This window comes from Scyliorhinus torazame, chromosome 6, assembly GCF_047496885.1.
Source record: "Scyliorhinus torazame isolate Kashiwa2021f chromosome 6, sScyTor2.1, whole genome shotgun sequence".
In the NCBI taxonomy this organism is placed as follows: Eukaryota; Metazoa; Chordata; class Chondrichthyes; order Carcharhiniformes; family Scyliorhinidae; genus Scyliorhinus; species Scyliorhinus torazame.
The window spans coordinates 95545439-95564195 of NC_092712.1; the positions used below are offsets into that span (position 1 = coordinate 95545439).

General features: G+C 54.8%; 1 protein-coding gene across 2 annotated transcripts in view; it reads right to left on the minus strand.

Moving 5' to 3' along the window:
* Positions 1-16846: 16846 nt before the first annotated feature.
* The window catches only part of spag6 (sperm associated antigen 6), a 430527-nt gene continuing 428616 nt past the window's right edge, over positions 16847-18757 (minus strand). For both annotated transcript variants that reach the window (XM_072508503.1, XM_072508502.1), the window contains exon 11: positions 16847-17576. In XM_072508503.1, coding sequence (XP_072364604.1) covers positions 17510-17576 — 67 coding nt within the window. In that variant the 3' untranslated portion in view covers positions 16847-17509. The remainder of the gene's footprint in view (positions 17577-18757) is intronic.

Consider the following 18757-nt stretch of genomic DNA (forward strand, 5'->3'; position numbering starts at 1 on the left):
GGAGGCACTACCTAGCCAGTAGGAGGTTCACCCTCGCCACTGACCAGCGGTCGGTCGCCTTCATGTTTGACAACGCACAATGGGGCAAAATAAAAAATGACAAAATCTTGAGGTGGAGGATCGAACTCTCCACCTACAACTACAATGTCAAGTATCGTCCTGGGAAGCTCAACGAGCCCCCAGATGCCCTGTCCCGTAGCACATGCACCAGCGCGCAAGATGACCGTCTTCGGGCTATCCACAATGACCTCTGCCATCCGGGGGTCACCCGGCTTACCCACTTCATTAAGGCACGCAATCTGCCCTTCTCCATCGAGGAGGTCAGGGCCATGACCAGGGATTGCCAAGTCTGCGCGGAGTACAAACCGCACTTCTACTTACCAGACAAGGCCCGCCTGGTAAAGGCCTCCCGGCCCTTTGAGCGCCTAAGCATTGACTTCAAAGGGCCCCTTCCCTCCACCAACCGTAATATATACTTCCTCACCGTCATCGAAGAGTACTCCCGCTTCTCCTTCGCTGTCCCCTGCCTCGACATGACCTCGGCCACTGTAATAAAGGCACTGCACAGCATCTTCACACTGTCCAGTTTCCCTGCCTACGTCCACAGTGACCGGGGCACATCATTCACGAGCAATAAGCTACGTCAGTACCTGCTCAGCAAAGGCATCGCCTCGAGCAGGACCACAAGCTATAACCCGCAGGGAAGCAGGCAGGTGGAGAGGGAGAACGCAACGGTATGGAAGGCCGTTCTTCTGGCCCTCTGGTCTAGAAGTCTCCTGATCCCCCGCTGGCAGGAGGTCCTCCCCGACACCCTCCACTCCATCAGATCGCTCCTCTGCACAGCCACGAATGAGACCCTTCACGACCGTTTGTTTGTCTTCCCCAGGAAGTCCATCTCCGGGGTCTCGCTTCAATCTTGGCTGACAACACCGGGACCAGTCCTTCTCCGGAGGCACATGAGGAGCCATAAGATCGACACCCTGGTCGAGAGGGTCCAGTTGCTCCACGCCAACCCCCAGTACGCCTACATCGCGCACCAGGACGGATGGCAAGATACGGTCTCCCTACGGGACCTGGTGCCAGCTGGTTCCCCTACAAACGCACCCTCCTCTCTGCTGCCCACCGCCACCCCCAGCGCCCAGTACGCTCCCCTGGGTCTTCTGTATTGTCCCGCGCTGACACTGCCGCCACCCATCACCCCCCTGCCTACCCCCACACCCCAACCGTCTCCAACACACCAGACTGAGGCTCAAGCTCCAGACACAACGCCCCTGGAGTCACCACCTGCAACAACCGTGCCCGCCGCACCGCCAGAGCTGTGGAGGTCGAAGAGAACAATCCAACCTCCAGATAGACTGAATATGTAATGACCCCACGTCACCCCGCTGGACTTGATTTTTTTAACAGGGGGTGAATGTGCTGAATGTATTCACCTAATGCATGTATGATACTGTAACCTATGACCTATGACCTGGAAGTGGTGATACGAGCTGCTTCTAGGTACTGTTGGTAGGGGGTGTGATGGGTGGGTGGTGGGGGTGTGATGGGTGGATGGTGGGGTGTGATGGGTGGGTGGTGGGGTGTGATGGGCGGGTGGTGGGGTGTGATGGGTGGGCTGTGGGTGGTGGGGGTGTGATGGGTGGGGTGTGATGGGTGGGTGGTGCGGTGTGATGTGTGGGTGGTGGGGGTGTGATGGGTGGGTGGTGCGGTGTGATGTGTGGGTGGTGGGGGTGTGATGGGTGGGTGGTGGGGTGTGATGGGCGGGTGGTGGGGTTGTGATGGGTGGGCTGTGGGTGGTGGGGTGTGATGGGTGGGTGGTGGGGTGTGATGGGAGGGTGGTGGGGTGTGATGGGTGGGTGGTGGGGTGTGATGGGTGGGTGGTGGGGTGTGATGTGTGGGTGGTGGGGGTGTGATGGGTGGGTGGTGGTGTGTGATGGGTGGGTGGTGGGGGTGTGATGGGCGGGTGGTGGGGGTGTGATGGGCGGGTGGTGGGTGGTGGGGGTGTGATGGGCGGGTGGTGAGGGTGTGATGGGCGGGCGGTGGGTGGTGGGGGTGTGATGGGCGGGTGGTGGGGGTGTGATGGGTGGGTGGTGGGTGGTGGGAGTGTGATGGGTGGGCGGTGGGGTTGTGATGGGTGGGCGGTGGGGTTGTGATGGGCGGGCAGTGGGTGGTGGGGGTGTGATGGGCGGGCGGTGGGGGTGTGATGGGCGGGTGGTGGGTGGTGGGAGTGTGATGGGTGGGTGGTGGGGGTGTGATGGGTGGGGGTGGGATGGGTGGGTGGTGGGAGTGTGATGGGTGGGTGGTGGGAGTGTGATGGGTGGGTGGTGGAGGTGTGATGGGCGGGTGGTGGGAATGTGATGGGCGGGTGGTGGGGGTGGGATGGGCGTGCGGTGGGTGGTGGGGGTGTAATGGGTGGGCGGTGGGGGTGTGATGCGCGGGCGGTGGGGGTGTGATGGGCGGGCGGTGGGGTTGTGATGGGCGGGCAGTGGGTGGTGGGGGTGTGATGGGTGGGTGGTGGGAATGTGATGGGTGGGTGGTGGGAATGTGATGGGTGGGTGGTGGGGGTGTGATGGGCGGGCGGTGTGTGGTGGGGGTGTGATGGGTGGGTGGTGGGGCTGTGATGGGCGGGTGGTGGGGTTGTGATGGGCGGGTGGTGGGAGTGTGATGGGTGGGTGGTGGGGGTGTGATGGGTGGGTGGTGGGGATGTGATGGGCGGGCGGTGGGGGTGTGATGGGCGGGTGGTGGGTGGTGGGGGTGTGATGGGTGGGTGGTGGGGATGTGATGGGCGGGTGGTGGGGGTGTGATGGGCGGGCGGTGGGTGGTGGGGATGTGATGGGCGGGCGGTGTGTGGTGGGGTTGTGATGGGTGGGCGGTGGGGGTGTGATGGGTGGGCGGTGGGGGTGTGATGGGCGGGCGGTGGGGTTGTGATGGGCGGGCGGTGGGTGGTGGGGGTGTGATGGGCGGGCAGTGCGGGTGTGATGGGCGGGTGGTGGGGGTGTGATGGGCGGGTGGGGGTGTGATGGGCGGGCGGTGGAGTTGTGATGGGCAGGCGGTGGGGGTGTGATGGGTAGGTGGTAGGAGTGTGATGGGTGGGTGGTGGGGTGTGATGGGCAGGAAGGTGGTGGGGATGTGATGGGCGGGCAGTGCGAGTGTGCTGAGTGGGCGGTGGGAGTGTGATGGGTGGGTGGTGGGATGTGATGGGCAGGTGGTGGGGGTGTGGTGGGCAGGTGATGGGGTGTGATGAGTGGGCTGTGGGTGGTGGAGGCATGATGGGTGGGCTGTGGGTGGTGGGGGTGTGATGGGCGGGCAGTGGGTGATGGGCGGGCGGTGTGTGGTGGGAGTGTGATGGGCGGGCGGTGGTGGTGTGATGAGTGGTCTGTGGGTGGTGGGGTTGTGAAGGGTGGGCGGTGGGTGGTGGGGGCATGATGGGTGGGCAATGGGTGGTGGGGTTGTGATGGGTGGGCGATAGGTGGTGGATGCGTGATGGGTGGGCACCGGGGGTGTGATGGGCGAGCGATAGGTGGTGGGTGTGTGATGGGTGGGCACCGGGGGGGTGATGGGCTGGTGGTGGGGGTGTGATGGGCGGGCAGTGGGTGGAGGGTGTGCGGTGGATGGAAGGGGTGTTGGGGGTGTGATGGGTCGGCGGTGGGGGTGTGATGGGCGGGTGGTTAGGGGTGTGATGGGTGGGTGGTGGGGGTGTGATGGGCCGGTGGTGGGGTGTGATGAGCGGGTGGTGGGGTTGTGATGGGCGGGTGGTGGGTGGAGGGTGTGCGGTGGGTGTTGGGGGTGTGATGGGCGGGTGGTGGGGTTGTGATGGGCGGGTGATGGGGTTGTGATGGGCGGGTGGTGGGTGGAGGGTGTGCGGTGGGTGTTGGGGGTGTGATGGGTGGGTGGTGGGGTGTGATGGGCGGGTGGTGGGGGTGTGTTGGGCGGGCAGTGGGGGTGTGATGGGCAGGTGGTGGGGGTGTGATGGGCGGGTGGTGGGTGTGCGGTGGGTGTTGGGGGTGTGATGGGCGGGTGGTGGGGGTGTGATGGGCGGGCAGTGGGGGTGTGATGGGCAGGTGGTGGGGGTGATGGAAGGGTGGTGGGGTTGTGATGGGCGGGTGGTGGGTGGAGGGTGTGCGGTGGGTGTTGGGGGTGTGATGGGCGGGTGGTGGGGGTGTGATGGGTGGGTGGTGGGGGTGTGATGGGCCGGTGGTGGGGTGTGATGAGCGGGTGGTGGGGGTGTGATGGGCGGGTGGTGGGGGTGTGATGGGCAGGTGGTGGGGTTGTGATGGGCGGGTGGTGGGTGGAGGGTGTGCGGTGGGTGTGATGGGCGGGTGGTGGGGGTGTGATGGGCAGGTGGTGGGGTTGTGATGGGCGGGTGGTGGGTGGAGGGTGTGCGGTGGGTGTTGGGGGTGTGATGGGCGGGTGGTGGGGGTGTGATAGGCAGGTGGTGGGGGTGTGATGGGCGGGTGGTGGGTGTGCGGTGGGTGTTGGGGGTGTGATGGGCGGGTGGTGGGGGTGTGATGGGCCGGCAGTGGGGGTGTGATGGGCGGGCAGTGGGGGTGTGATGGGCAGGTGGTGGGGGTGATGGAAGGGTGGTGGGGTTGTGATGGGCGGGTGGTGGGTGGAGGGTGTGCGGTGGGTGTTGGGGGTGTGATGGGCGGGTGGTGGGGGTGTGATGGGTGGGTGGTGGGGGTGTGATGGGCCGGTGGTGGGGTGTGATGAGCGGGTAGTGGGGGTGTGATGGGCGGGTGGTGGGGGTGTGATGGGCAGGTGGTGGGGTTGTGATGGGCGGGTGGTGGGTGGAGGGTGTGCGGTGGGTGTTGGGGGTGTGATGGGCGGGTGGTGGGGGTGTGATGGGCAGGTGGTGGGGTTGTGATGGGCGGGTGGTGGGTGGAGGGTGTGCGGTGGGTGTTGGGGGTGTGATGGGCGGGTGGTGGGGGTGTGATGGGCAGGTGGTGGGGGTGTGATGGGCGGGTGGTGGGGTTGTGATGGGCGGGTGGAGGGTGTGCGGTGGGTGTTGGGGGTGTGATGGACGGGTGGTGGGGGTGTGATGGGCGGGTGGTGGGGTTGTGATGGGCGGGTGATGGGGTTGTGATGGGCGGGTGTTGGGGGTGTGATGGGCGGGCAGTGGGGATGTGATGGGCGGGCAGTGGGGTGTGATGGCTGGGCGGTGGGTGTGATGGGCGTGTGATGGTCGGGTGGTGGGGGTGTGATGGGCGGGTGGTCGGGGTCTGATGGGCGGGTGGTGGGGGTGTGATGGGCGGGCGATGGGGGTGTGATGGGTGGGTGGTGGGGGTGTGATGGGCAGGTGGTGGGGGTGTGATGGGCAGACAGTGGAGGCGTGATGGGTGGGCGGAGGGTGGTGGAGGCGTGATGGGTGGGCAGTGGGGGTGTGATGGGCCGGTAGTGGGTGGTGGAGGCGTGATGGGTGGGGAGTGGGTGGTGGGGTTATGATGGGCGGGCGGTGGGTGGAGGGTGTGCGGTGGGTGGAGGGGGTGAGATGGGTGGGCGGTGGGGTGTGATGGGTGGGTGGTGAGGGTGTGATGAGCGGTTGGTGGGGTGATGGGTGGGTGGTGGGTGTGTGATGGGCGGTGGTGGGGTGATGGGTGGGTGGTGGGGGTGTGATGAGCGGTTGCTGGGATGTGATGGGTGGGTGGTGGGGGTGTGATGGGCGGGTGGTGGGGGTGTGATGAGCGGTTGGTGGGGTGATGGGTGGGTGGTGGGGGTGTGATGGGTGGGTGGTGGGGTGTGATGGGCAGGCAGGTGGTGGGGATGTGATGGGCGGGCAGTGCGGGTGTGATGTGTGGGCGGTGGGAGTGTGATGGGCAGGTGGTGGGGGTGTGGTGGGCAGGTGATGGGGGTGTGATGAGTGGGCTGTGGGTGGTGGAGGCATGATGGGTGGGCTGTGGGTGGTGGGGGTGTGATGGGCGGGCAGTGGGTGATGGGCGGGCAGTGTGTGGTGGGAGTGTAATAGGCGGGCGGTGGGGGTGTGATGAGTGGGCTGTGGGGGGTGGGGGTGTAAAGGGTGGTCGGTGGGGGCATGATGGGTGGGCAATGGGTGGTGGGGTTGTGATTGGTGGGCGATAGGTGGTGGGTGCGTGATGGGTGGGCACCGGGGGTGTGATGGGCGAGCGATAGGTGGTGGGTGTGTGATGGGTGGGCACCGGGGGGGTGATGGGCAAATGGTGGGGGTGTGATGGGCGGGCAGTGGGTGGAGGGTGTGCGGTGGGTGGAAGGGATGCGGTGGGTGTTGGGGGTGTGATGGGTGGGCGGTGGGGGTGTGATGGGCGGGTGGTGGGGGTGTGATGGGTGGGTGGTGGGGGTGTGATGGGCCGGTGGTGGGGTGTGATGAGCGGGTGGTGGGGGTGTGATGGGCTGGTGGTGGGGTGTGATGAGCGGGTGGTGGGGTTGTGATGGGCGGGTGGTGGGTGGAGGGTGTGCGGTGGGTGTTGGTGGTGTGATGGGTGGGTGGTGGGGTGTGATGGGCGGGTGATGGGGCTGTGATGGGCGGGTGGTGGGGGTGTGATGGGCGGGCAGTGGGGGTGTGATGAGCAGGTGGTGGGGGTGTGATGGGCGGGTGATGGGGTTGTGATGGGGGGGTGGTGGGTGGATGGTGTGCGGTGGGTGTTGGGGCTGTGATGGGCGGGTGGTGGGGGTGTGATGGGCGGGCAGTGGGGGTGTGATGGGCAGGTGGTGGGGGTGATGGGCGGGTGGTGGGGTTGTGATGGGCGGGTGGTGGGTGGAGGGTGTGCGGTGGGTGTTGGGGGTGTGATGGACGGGTGGTGGGGGTGTGATGGGCGGGTGGTGGGGTTGTGATAGGCGGGTGGTGGGGTTGTGATGGGCGGGTGTTGGGGGTGTGATGGGCGGGCAGTGGGGGTTTGATGGGCGGGCAGTGGGGTGTGATGGCTGGGCGGTGGGTGTGATGGGCGTGTGATGGTCGGGTGGTGGGGGTGTGATGGGCAGGTGGTGGGGGTGTGATGGGCGGGCAGTGGAGGCGTGATGGGCGGGCGGAGGGTGGTGGAGGCGTGATGGGTGGTCAGTGGGGGTGTGATGGGCTGGTGGTGGGTGGAGGAGGCGTGATGGGTGGGCAGTGGGTGGTGGGGTTATGATGGGCGGGCGGTGGGTGGAGGGTGTGCGGTGGGAGGAGGGGGTGTGATGGGTGGGCGGTGGGGTGTGATGGGTGGGTGGTGGGGGTGTGATGAGCGGTTGGTGGGGTGATGGGTGGGTAGTGGGGGTGTGATGGGCGGTGGTGGGGTGATGGGTGGGTGGTGTGGGTGTGATGAGCGGTTGGTGGGTGATGGGTGGGTGTGATGGGTGGGCGGTGGGGTGTGATGGGTGGGCGGCGGGGTGTGATGGGTGGGTGAAGGGATGTGATGAGCGGTTGGTGGGGTGATGGGTGGGTGGTGGGGGTGTGATGGGTGGGTGGTGGGGTGTGATGGGCGGTGGTGGTGGTGTGATGGGCGGTGGTGGGGGTGTGATCGGTGGGTGGTGAGATGAGTAGTGGGTGGGGTGATGGGTGGTTGGTGGGGGTGTGATCGGTGGGTGGTGGGGGTGTGAAGGGTGGGTGGTGGGTGATGGGGTGTGATTGGCAGTGGGGGGTGTGATGGGTGGGTGGTGGGAGTGTAATGGGTGGGTTGTGGGTGGTGCGGGTGTGATGGGCGAGTGGTGGGTGATGGGGTGTGTTGGGTGGGTGGTGTGTGATGGGTGGGCGGTGGGGATGTGATGGGCGGGCGGTGGGTGGTGGGGGTGTGATGGGCGGGTGGTGTGTGATGGGTGCGTGGTGGGGGGTGATTGGTGGGTGGTGGGAGTGTAATGGGTGGGTTGTGGGTGGGTGATGGGCGAGTGGTGGGTGTGTGATGGGCGGGCGGTGGGGGTGTGATGGGCAGGTGGTGTGTGATGGGTGGGTGGTGGGGTTGTGATGGGTGGGCGCTGTGGATGTGATGGGCGGGCGGTGGGTGGTGGGGGTGTGATGGGCGGGTGGTGGGTGTGTGATGGCCGGGTGGTGGGGTTGTCATGGGCGGGTGGCGGGTGTGTGATGGATGGGCGGTGGGTGGTGGGGGTATTATGGGCGGGTGGTGGGTTGTGGGGGTGTGATGACCGGGTGGTGGGGTTGTGATGGGCGGGTGGTGTGTGTGTGATTGATGGGCGGTGGGGGTATGATGGGCGGGTGGTGCGTGGTGGGGGTGTGATGGGTGTGTGGTGGGAGTGTGATGGGTGGGTGGTGGGGGTGTGATGGGGCGGTGGTGGGGGTGTGATGGGCGGGTGGTGGGTTGTGGGGTGGTGATGGGTGGGTGGTGGGAGTATGATGGGTGGGTGGTGGGGGTGTGATGGGCGGGTGGTTAGTGGTGGGAGTGTGATGGGCGGGTGTTGGGTGATGGGTGGGTGGTGTTGGGTGATGGGTGGGTGGTGGTGGGTGGGTGGTGGGGGTGTGATGGGCGGGTGGTGGGGTTATGTGATGGGCGGGTGTTGGGTGGGTGGTGGGGGTGTGATGGGCGGGTGGTGGGGTTATGTGATGGGCGGGTATTGGGTGGGTGGTGGGGGTGTGATGGGCGGCTGCTGGATGCTACATCTGTTTGTGGAGGTGATAGATGTGGGCGGCCGTGCCCATCCCAGGAAGTGTGAACAATGTGTTCTTGTCCTGACGCCTTTTGGTGCATCGACTCCGAGCTTTCTATAAAACAGCGTGAGATCCATCCCGGCACCTGATCAGCAGCCCAGGGAAAATACACCCAATTGCAAAGGAGGCAAAACAAACCTGGAGTTTGGCTGTCGGCTTCCACAACCGACAGCAGCAAAGAAAAAGCACCGTTGATTTGTGAAAGATTTATGGAAAAACTGAATTTAAAAAAACACCGGCGGAATCGGAAATGAAAAATAATCTTCAACCAGCGCAACCAATCCCCCAAACAGGAGCAATCAAATATTAACTAATATGCAGGAATGTTTAATATTTAAACATTCAACAGACTGACCCCCCTCCGCAGGATCTGTGGACATTTGAACCAGAAAGCAGTGAAAGCCTCCTCCCAGATGGTGTATTTATTTTGTAACATTTTCTTTTGGCGGTAACACAAAAGTATCTTTCCGAAGTGAAATGTGGGAAGAGGCGGCTCGGGGTCGAGGCGACTTGGCTTAATTGCTGTTCTGTGTTATTTCATTCATGCCCCATCTTGAGTCGGTGCCCTGCAAGAACTGAGTGCTGCTTGACAGACAGGGCGGCCTGTCCCAGGGCTCGGGGTGAAGTCGCAGCTCTCCCTGTCCCCAGACAAGGCCACACTAAACTGCTGCAGGCAGGGGCGGTGCCAGGGGGCGTGAAGGCAAGAGGAGACAGCGCAACACTCGCGGTGAAGATCACACTTCCAAAAGCTGCCGTCTTCATACAACTGCCGCGATCTGTTTCCCACACACCGACCTAATCGGACTTTGCAACCATTCAGAGTCCGTTACCCCTTGCACAAATGTTGTCCCTTGGAAAATCCCGATTCCCTCACTGTGTACTCACACAGGGCTTTTGGATTTAAAAAAAAAGGAAAACTTTGATGCAAGGTGATTCGTTCTTTTTAGGCTGAAAACGTGATTTTCTGTCACGGTTTGTGTGGAATGGAAATCTTAAGCCTGTTTATATAGACTCATTAATAGCTGGTGTTCCAGTGAAGCCAGTGTGGGGAAACTCTGAGGGAACTGCTTTCTTTTAAACCGAGCAATGGAATGACTTGAGAATCATAGAGTTTTTACAGCATGGAAAGAGACCCTTCGGCCCATCCACCACCCATTTTCCATCACTTTGGTCCGTAGCCTTGTTGTATGTAATGACATTTCAAATGCTTCTTAAATGATGTGAGGGTTCCCGCCTCCACCACCCTTTCCAGCCGTGAATCCCAGATTCCCACCACCCGTCTGGGTGAAACAAGTTCTCCCTCACATCTTCGGAAACCGTTTGTTGGCCGTGTTTGTTGACAACATTGTCTGTTGTGGACTGTATGGCGGGGACACGGGGAACCGCAGAGCTGCTAAACAGTCACAGCTTCAGGACCATTCTCGCTGCTGCACAACATCCAACGTGGGAAGGAACCGCTGCAGCTTTACACATTCAAGCTTTCTTGTGCCAAATTCATTGATCCGTTTCGATGTTGGTTTCTGTGACCCGTGTCTGAAAGAACACGCTAATTAATCATTAAACGTGCGCCCATAAGAAATGTATCCAAATCGCAAAAGACAAGATTGGGAAAGTAAACCAGACTCCAAAATTAGTCAATGAAAATATCCAAAATACAAGTACCCTATTACAGTTGCGGATAAGATCCAATTAAGCGTGGAAAACAAACAGATATAGAGTGTAAAGCCCATCCATGACGAATATAACACAGCAAATCTTCAAAGATTACAGAAACTTTGGATTACTGTGCAAATCACAAGCAGAATCAAAGAATAGAGACATGCATGGCACAAATTTACAGAAATTACCTACATCGATTCAGTATTGAAAGTATGAAAATATTGCAAATACTATTTGAGCGCGACACAGTGAATGAAATGTGTTTAGCAGCCGTGCCCACAAGCCTTATTCGAGGTGGTTTAATGGACACACCAGACCAAGCAAGAAGCATTCAATTAGTGCTGGGTGCATAGATGGTCATCATGGAGTAATCGGCTACGCAAAACTGCCACATTTTCTATCTGTCCACGCGTTTTGCGAGGCGTCGATCTGATTTATTTTTTGGCTAAACCGATGGGCCCTCGACATTGCTTCTGAAATTACCCCATGGAATGCGAGGGAAATGTCTGAAATTCCTGCTTCGGCTATTTTAGCTCAGGCGCTAACCCGTTTTCCAAAAGATTAACACGTGTGCTGAAAAAGGAGCCGAAAGAGGAATTTCCAACTGCAGGTTATATCCAGACCGAACGCCAGATATGGAGCCTGTATTCCGACTGCCCCGGACTGCGAGGCTAGGAAGGGCCACCCGCTCAATGTACAGCGTCGGTAAGGATGCTAATGGCCATGAAGCTGCGCCGATTGTAGCCAAGTCAACGTAGTATACACACACAGCACATATACATACACCACATTGCAAGCACCGTTGCAGCACACGTGTTTTCTGGACTGTTTTGTACGCCGGGTGATTGGTGATTTTGAAGGGGATGGTATTCCCTCCGCAATGAATCAGACACACCGCGGTGTTCCGTGAAAGATGGGCTCACATTTTGTCGTTTAAAAGGCTGCCTCTGCGAATAGAAGTGGAGGATGTTCATTCCAGACAGCCGGAGCACAGTGCCTCCCGCGCTGCTGTCACCTCTCTCCTTTTTGATGGGAGTCCATGCGGCTGATGACAGAACACCTCCATCCAGGAGAGGGTGGGGGGCTCATACCAAGGAAAAATAAATGGCCTGTTTTACTAAGGTGGTTTCAATTGGAGCTGACAAAACATTCCTTAAATTTAACAATCCTCAGGTCCCGAGTGGCCGACACCGCCGCTCCGTGTTGGTGGTCCGTTTAAGTGAGTTTTTACTACTGCCTTTTTACACATTTCTGGACAAACAGCGAGCAGGCTGCAGGGTGCTTTTTGCGGCTGCACCTTTCAGGTGACGGGTAACCAAACATCCTGAAATATCCGAAAATCGCTTCATTGGGAAGAATGTTTCGCACGTTTTCTATCCATGAAGCTGCAGTGTAACAAGTTGCGCAAGCGGCGGCTTTCAGTGGGCAGCCGGGAGGTTCCCCAGCAGCCTGGGAGGAGCGAGGGGCCGCGCCCGACCTCAAGTCTTTAGTGCGGCCGCTGTCGGTGCGATATTTATTTCAGACTTTTGCCGGTGTTCAGGGCGTAGGACGGGACTGATAGTTTATTCTTCCTGTGCTGTCAGCCTTCTTACCCGGAACGAGTTGGTTCACACTGCAGCATTGCAACCCCCTTCACCACCTCCTCCACGTGAACCCGAATCCACTCTGCAGCTGGAAGTTTGAAAACTTGCAGCACGTCTTCAAAAGGCAAGGAATGGTTTGGTTCAGTGGCGAAGACATTCAAAGCTGTTTGCCCACCTCGTGTGTACCCCCCCCCCCCCCCCCCCCCCGTTTATTTAAGATCTAGACCTTTCCACATTTGCTTTCTTTCCCTCGTCCTTACCCAGACACTTGCTCATATATATATATTTCGAAGTTGTGTGGTCTCCATTCCTGTTCGCAATTCTGGAACATTTCCCATCTCCAGCCGAACGGGGTGTCAGGAGACCAGCAGAGGGCGAACAAGACTTGTTTTTGCACGCTCTCGTCAGGAAGGCCTTTCATTAGGATAATAGGTTCATTAAAAGTTACCATTAAAAGTTATCAAGAGTAACGGGGTTTGGTCAGCTGTTTGCCCGCTCATAACTAGGTCAACCCCTTGGCTCTTCCGCTCCGTTTCAATTTTAGGGAAAATAAACCAAACGTTCCCAAGTATAGGGGTTGCATTTTAATTAACAAACGAGTCAGTCATTTTTGCCAAAGCAGAAAGGAAAATTTGGTTGTTGCTGATCTTGAAACAGTGACAGGACACCGTGGAAACACTCGGCAGATCGGGAAGCACCCGCGAAGACAGAAACAGAATTAACGCCACAGGGTCAGAACTCATTCTGAGATCCTATAATTCAATCGTGTTGCTTCTGAAGGTTGCGTTCCTCTCAGATAAAATGCTTATAAATAAGAAGCTTTACATGGGACTGAAATGACTAGATCAATCACCTGTTAGTGTCAAGGTTTCACTTTGGGGATGAAATGAGAGTGTGGGTACAGTTCGATGACTGTTTTGTGAGCTGTTAATGGGCTGGAACTGATGTTAGCAGAACAGTCAAAATGTATGTGTTTTTTTGAAAAAGCCGAACATATAAATCTGGAAACTGATGAGAGATTTCAAAATTAATAGATTTTGGCCGAAAAGCTGACCGCCACGCCGGTTATCTAGCTGAAGCGAGGAAGCAGAGTTAATAGATAACGTGATAACGACCAAACTGGTAGCTTTTTAGGTCCAGTGTGTTGGCTCCTCTTAAATCTTCCGCCTTTCCTACGGTGTTGGAAACTATCGCAAGTTAGAAATAATTTACCTCAGCAAATCAATTCTTCTAAACGCCGGTAGAAGACATTTCTTCTTCGACCCAAGTGGGTGTTGCTAACTGCACGTTGCGTGTTTACTGAAAATGCGACACTTGGCGCCACTTCAGAGAGATTACTCCTCACCACCACGACACAAACAGGCGTGTGGATACTTTATGATATTTCTCGTCAGGCTAAGTTTTGCGAAGTAGAATTTACCTGCCAATTTAGCCTTATGTCACACACGGGTTAAAGATGCTTGCAAACAGTTTGCTCAGTAGTTCGAGCTTCCCATGCGAGTGCTCAACGAAATGGGAGCAAACAAGGACGAGAGTCGCCAAGTAAAATAATCGAGAGCCATCGCTTCCTTCTCGGCCTTTTGGCTAAGACCAAGCGTCAGTTCAAGTCCAAGATGAGGTGCGATGCCTTTCCTCGTCAGCTTGGATCTTGTTTGTCTCTCTTGTGGAGACCATGAATTGGCTTCAATTTGAATTGTTTTTTGGAGCAAGCAGTGAGATGGATTAAGGGTTTGCCCTGCCCACTCTGCACAATGGCTTTGCATTTTTAAGGATGGAATAAAACATTTAAAAATAAAATAATCGTGAATCATGGTGTGAAAATACCGCGAGATAACATCTTTTTTTTTAGTAATTTGGATTCGAAGGGGCAAATAGTTATTGCAGAACTCATGAATGAATTGATAAAGGCCCAGTGGGTCAGAGCAGAGCTGTATTGCTGTCAGAAACTGGGAAGGTTTTCAACATATTCTATTTGGAACTTTTCCAGTTTTACAAAGGGGAGAAGTTAGAGGAAGAAAGAAGGACAAGAATTTTTTTTTTTAAATAAAAAGGGAAGTAAAATGGTTTCAATGAAATAATATGTTGCTTAGAGAAGGCTTGAAGCTAAGTGGTGGATAGGTTCATGATTAATAAGAGGATCAGGGGTTATGGGGAGAAGGCAGGAGAATGGGGATAAGAAAATATCAGCCATGATTGAATGGCGGCGCAGACTCGATGGGCCGAGTGGCCTAATTCTGCTCCTATGTCTTATGGTCTTATGGTTATGTGCCTTTTGGAAGGCGATGCACAGCAAGCCTGTTGGACGCCAGCCCTTCCTAGGATCACTTCAATGTCAATTACATTGCGGTTATTCGGGTTTAACGTTCTAATTTACAGCGTAAACTAACATGAACATTGTTACTCAATTCGCTTAAGGGCTGAGTGAAGGTAGGTGTGGTATCGTGGTGTAGAAAATCCCATTCTAGGTATTGTTATTAAGTAGCTATTTCAGAGCTTGAGCCTTAAGTGTTTGGTATCGTGGTATGGACGATAAATAGCAGCACCAATGTGGTACTGGGATTATCAAGGCGGCCCACTGGGAAACTGTAAAAGAACAATCTGGAAAATGTCAGTGAGAAGCTTTGGTAAGGCCGCTGGTTAAGAGGGAATATTAAAGAGGGGGGGGGGGGAGATTTTCCATTGATCGGAAAATGTTATGTTGCACATCGAGCTAGTAAAATATCAACAACTAAATATCCCTTCTTAGGTCCACTTTTCTTGATAACCTGATTATTAGTGGTCTGGTCAGTTTTCATTCCCTTTCGTTTGATATGAGGAAGTTCTCATCGCGCTAAAATTAGATGCCCCCCTCCCCCCTCCTTTAACCCTTTGCATGCCCAATCGCAACAAAGATTCCAGGTACACAGCAATTTGGAAAACAGACTGCTAAGTTTTATTTAAATACGGTTTGATAATATTCGTAATCTGTCTGTGCAGCGGGTTTGGGCTGCAGTGAGCGACCACACTGGGACGAGGTCAGATCAGAGGGCGGGTGGAGGTGAGACTCTCACAACCTGCCCCGTTCGCTCCCCCACACAAACTAAACAATGGGGAATTGGCATCGAGGAGCTTCCAAAGTCCTGCTCTATCAGGCAATGCGGGGACTGCGTTTAATAGTCACCTCTAATCGGCCCCGCAAAACAGTTTGCAATGTTGTGGCACATTCTGTAACCCACTCTCCTCACAATGCTTACTAAAGGCACTATTGAGACAACGGGGTTGTAGATGTTTTGACCATTTTGGACGAGGTAACCAGCTGGGAAAGGAGCATATTTTCTTGTCGACATTCTAGCGCCATATTACAGTGGGTTTGTCGACAACTTCAGGCTACAGTTGATGGCAATCTGGACACTCCGATAGACTCGTCGTTATTCAGAAAATGTCTGATTTGCCCTCAGGTTTCCCCCACCGGCTGCGGAAAGGAGCGGTTCCTTCTCGCCCTCTTTATTTAACCGCGATTGCTTCCAGACGAAACATAAATACAGCAGTCGGATTTGAAGTGTCAGGCAATCCGGGAACCTGCTAACAGGAAACCACCTTTAGTCAGGGTTCACATTCTTCTGGGCTTTTCCGCGCCAGCTCCAGTGCGAGGAGCCTGTCAGCTCAGCTCCCGCCAGCAGCAGCAGAAAAGGAAAAGGCATCGCCTCTGGCCCTCTCCACAAACCAACACCTCATTCAGGGACCTCAGGGGGGAGTCGTGGCGAGGGAGAAAGGAGACGTTTTATTTGAGATAGATGATTGATTGGGTAGATTCGTGCCACAGCGATCAGCACCGAGGGGAGGGAGGGAGAGGGGGCGAGAGCTCTCACAGTTTATTCCACACAAGGGTGGCTTTGTTCGAACGAGGAACCGAGCGAGTCTCCAGGTCCAAGTTAACAGCGTGGCAGGCTGCAGCCACACAGTAACCTGCACTGGTGACAAAACGGTCCGACTTCACAGCACCTGACACACACACTCCTCCTAACCCAACCTGCACATTCTGCCAACAACACTCGGGGTTTCCCCCTCGATTTTTAAAAAAATCTGACCAGGCGCGGGAACCACATTTGTGAGGCTGCTTATTGCCGAGGTTACAGCCACAATCCCATGACTGTCGGCGCAATGTTGACGAATGTTTGATCATCCCGCCCCGAGAAAGCTGGAACTGCTGAATGCCTTCTCCGAGGATACAAAGGGGGTTTAATCCCATGTCTGGTCGTTTCATTGAAATCTCCAAACATGAAGTAAACGGAGGCTGAGAAATGAAGGCATGAGCTTTGCCGGCCTAGAAAGCCTTCATTTGGAACACACCAAGGTGCTGAAGCCGACACCCACATTACCTCCCCCTCCCTATGCGCTTCCACACAGGCACTGTAACCCCACTTACAGCTTCTTATGTCAATGAACTAAACCCAACCGCACGGGTACACGGCGTTCTGCAGGCCTGGGTTCAATTCACATGCAGCCCACCCTTCAAGAAAATAACTGGATTTTTAGCCTACATGATTTCCACTTGAAATGTTACACATTGTACTAAACTGGAATTACATGTTACACACGAAATCATAGCACTGCTTTCCAATTAGCTCCCGAGCCCAGCGCTTCTCTCCTGAAGTCGGCCGCAGATTTTTCTTTCCCGTGTCCAAATTGTCATAAAACTATCGTGCACTTAATATGCGATGGTGTAATGTTCACATCAAAGCGAGATTGAAAGAACAGTTCACTATTTGGCTCAATGATATGTAGGTTGGAACAAGTGGGAGGTGATTCTCCCCAGTTGGGAGAAAATAAAAATTTGGCGGCGCGCCATCTCACACTTACAATCTCCCCATTTAACAAGAGTATGATGTTGAGGTGTCCAGTCCATCAGTCAATGGCACCTCCACCAATATGTCAGAAATATTCGAAGCCACAGTCCCGCAATATCATTACTAATACAAACTGCAACCAGGTTTCATACATCTGTACTAACCTGAATATATAATTTTTCAAATTTATTAATTTTATTGGATGAAATAACAGTGGTTCGAGTGTTCATTGTACTCGTCCTGATGAGCAATCGTGCTGAATAACTAAAGTAATATTAAAGAATACAAAGAGTTGGGTCCCCATTTCTAATGATTCTCGACAAACCTTTGATTACAGGTCCAGGTCACCATGTTTATGGTTGCCACAATGAGTTTCAGAACGTCGAAAACAAGGGTTTAATTTCGCAAATCACAGAATGTGAAAGTCCTTCTGCGGCCAGTGAAATCCGGCTTCACAAAACGCGGATTGACATCCAGAGCCCCGCCATCCATTCCCATAATTTGGAATTATTTTTTTGCAAAGACACCATTTTGCTCAGGCGCGTCAAGTGTTGCAGCACGAGACGCCATAAAAACCGGATGCACTAGACGACAAATTGTACATTTCAAAACATGTTGGTAAGGGGTGCTCCTCATATTTATTCAAATGATCACTGGGTTTCAGATGAATTTGTTTTCTAAAAAGGAGAAGAGTTAGAGAGGACCTTGGGGCATAATTTATTATTTGACTAAACTAACTTGGAAAATATTAGAAAGATTAATAGATACTTCAAGATTTCAGTAGTTGGGGGGGAGCTAAAGCTTTGTTTAGGTTGAAATAATATCCATAGTGCTTCTCAAAGAGCTGGTTGGTAGTTTTCTACTCTTTCCAACAATGCGTCCGAGTATCCAGGAGAATAATATCTGCAAAAATCAAGAATGAAATATTTTATGGTTAAACATGATTGGAGATGAATCACTTGAAATTACATTGCTATGAAAATTGTTCCTCCACCTCTATAACATCCTCCAGACCCACAACTCTCTGAAAACGTTGTGTTCCTTTAGTTCTGGCCTCTTGTGCATCCCTGACTTCCTTCACCGCCCCCTGCCCATATCCTTTGGGGGTCAGGCCTTCAGCTCTCTGGGCCAGAAACTCTGGAAAGCCTTCCTTAAACGTTTCTGTTCCTTCTCTTTAAGACAATCCTTAAAATCCACATCCTTGCCGAAGCTTTTGGTTACCCGTTCCATTACCTCCTTATGTAGCTCAATGTCAAACATTGTCTGCTAATAGCTCTGTGAGGCACCATGGGGTGTTTCATCACATTAAAGATGTTATAAATTTAAGTTGTTGGTATTACAAAAATATTTCACACAATAAAATTGTGGCACAGAGGAAAATATTACAGAACCACTTGTCCTGACAATATTTCATACACTTCTAACTTACTAAAATCCAGCAAGTGACACCTGTTCAGAACAATTCAGTTAGAAGAAGTTGGGGCTGAGCCTATAAATGGCAATAATATTACCATCATAGACTGTTTGGCTCAATGTACTAAGAACAGCAAAAATCGCTAGTTCCAGCTGCACAATGCCACTGTTGCTCCTCAAAGTCTTCTCTGTCTATCAAGTAGTCCAGAGCAAATGTGTAATTTTGGGAAATGTGGCAAGCCAGTGCTCTCTGAGAATTTGAAATACAAATATGAAAAATGGAACAATTGGTTATTTTCATATATATCTACAGAATAAGTGCAGATTAGTAAAGCACAGCTGGGGCAGCACGGTGGCACAGTGGGTTAACATAAGAACTAGGAACAGGAGTAGGCCATCTGACCCCTCGAGCCTGCTCGACCATTCAATGAAATCATGGCAGATCTTTTGTGGACTCAGCTCCACTTTCCAGCCCGAACACCATAACCCTTAATCCCTTTATTCTTCAAAAAACTATCTATCTTTATCAGCCTCACGGCGCCGAGGTCCCAGGTTCGATCCCGGCTCTGGGTCACTGTCCGTGTGGAGTTTGCACGTTCTCCCCGTGTTTGCGTGGGTTTCACCCCCACAACCCAAAGATGTGCAGTGTAGGTGGATTGGCCACGCTAAAT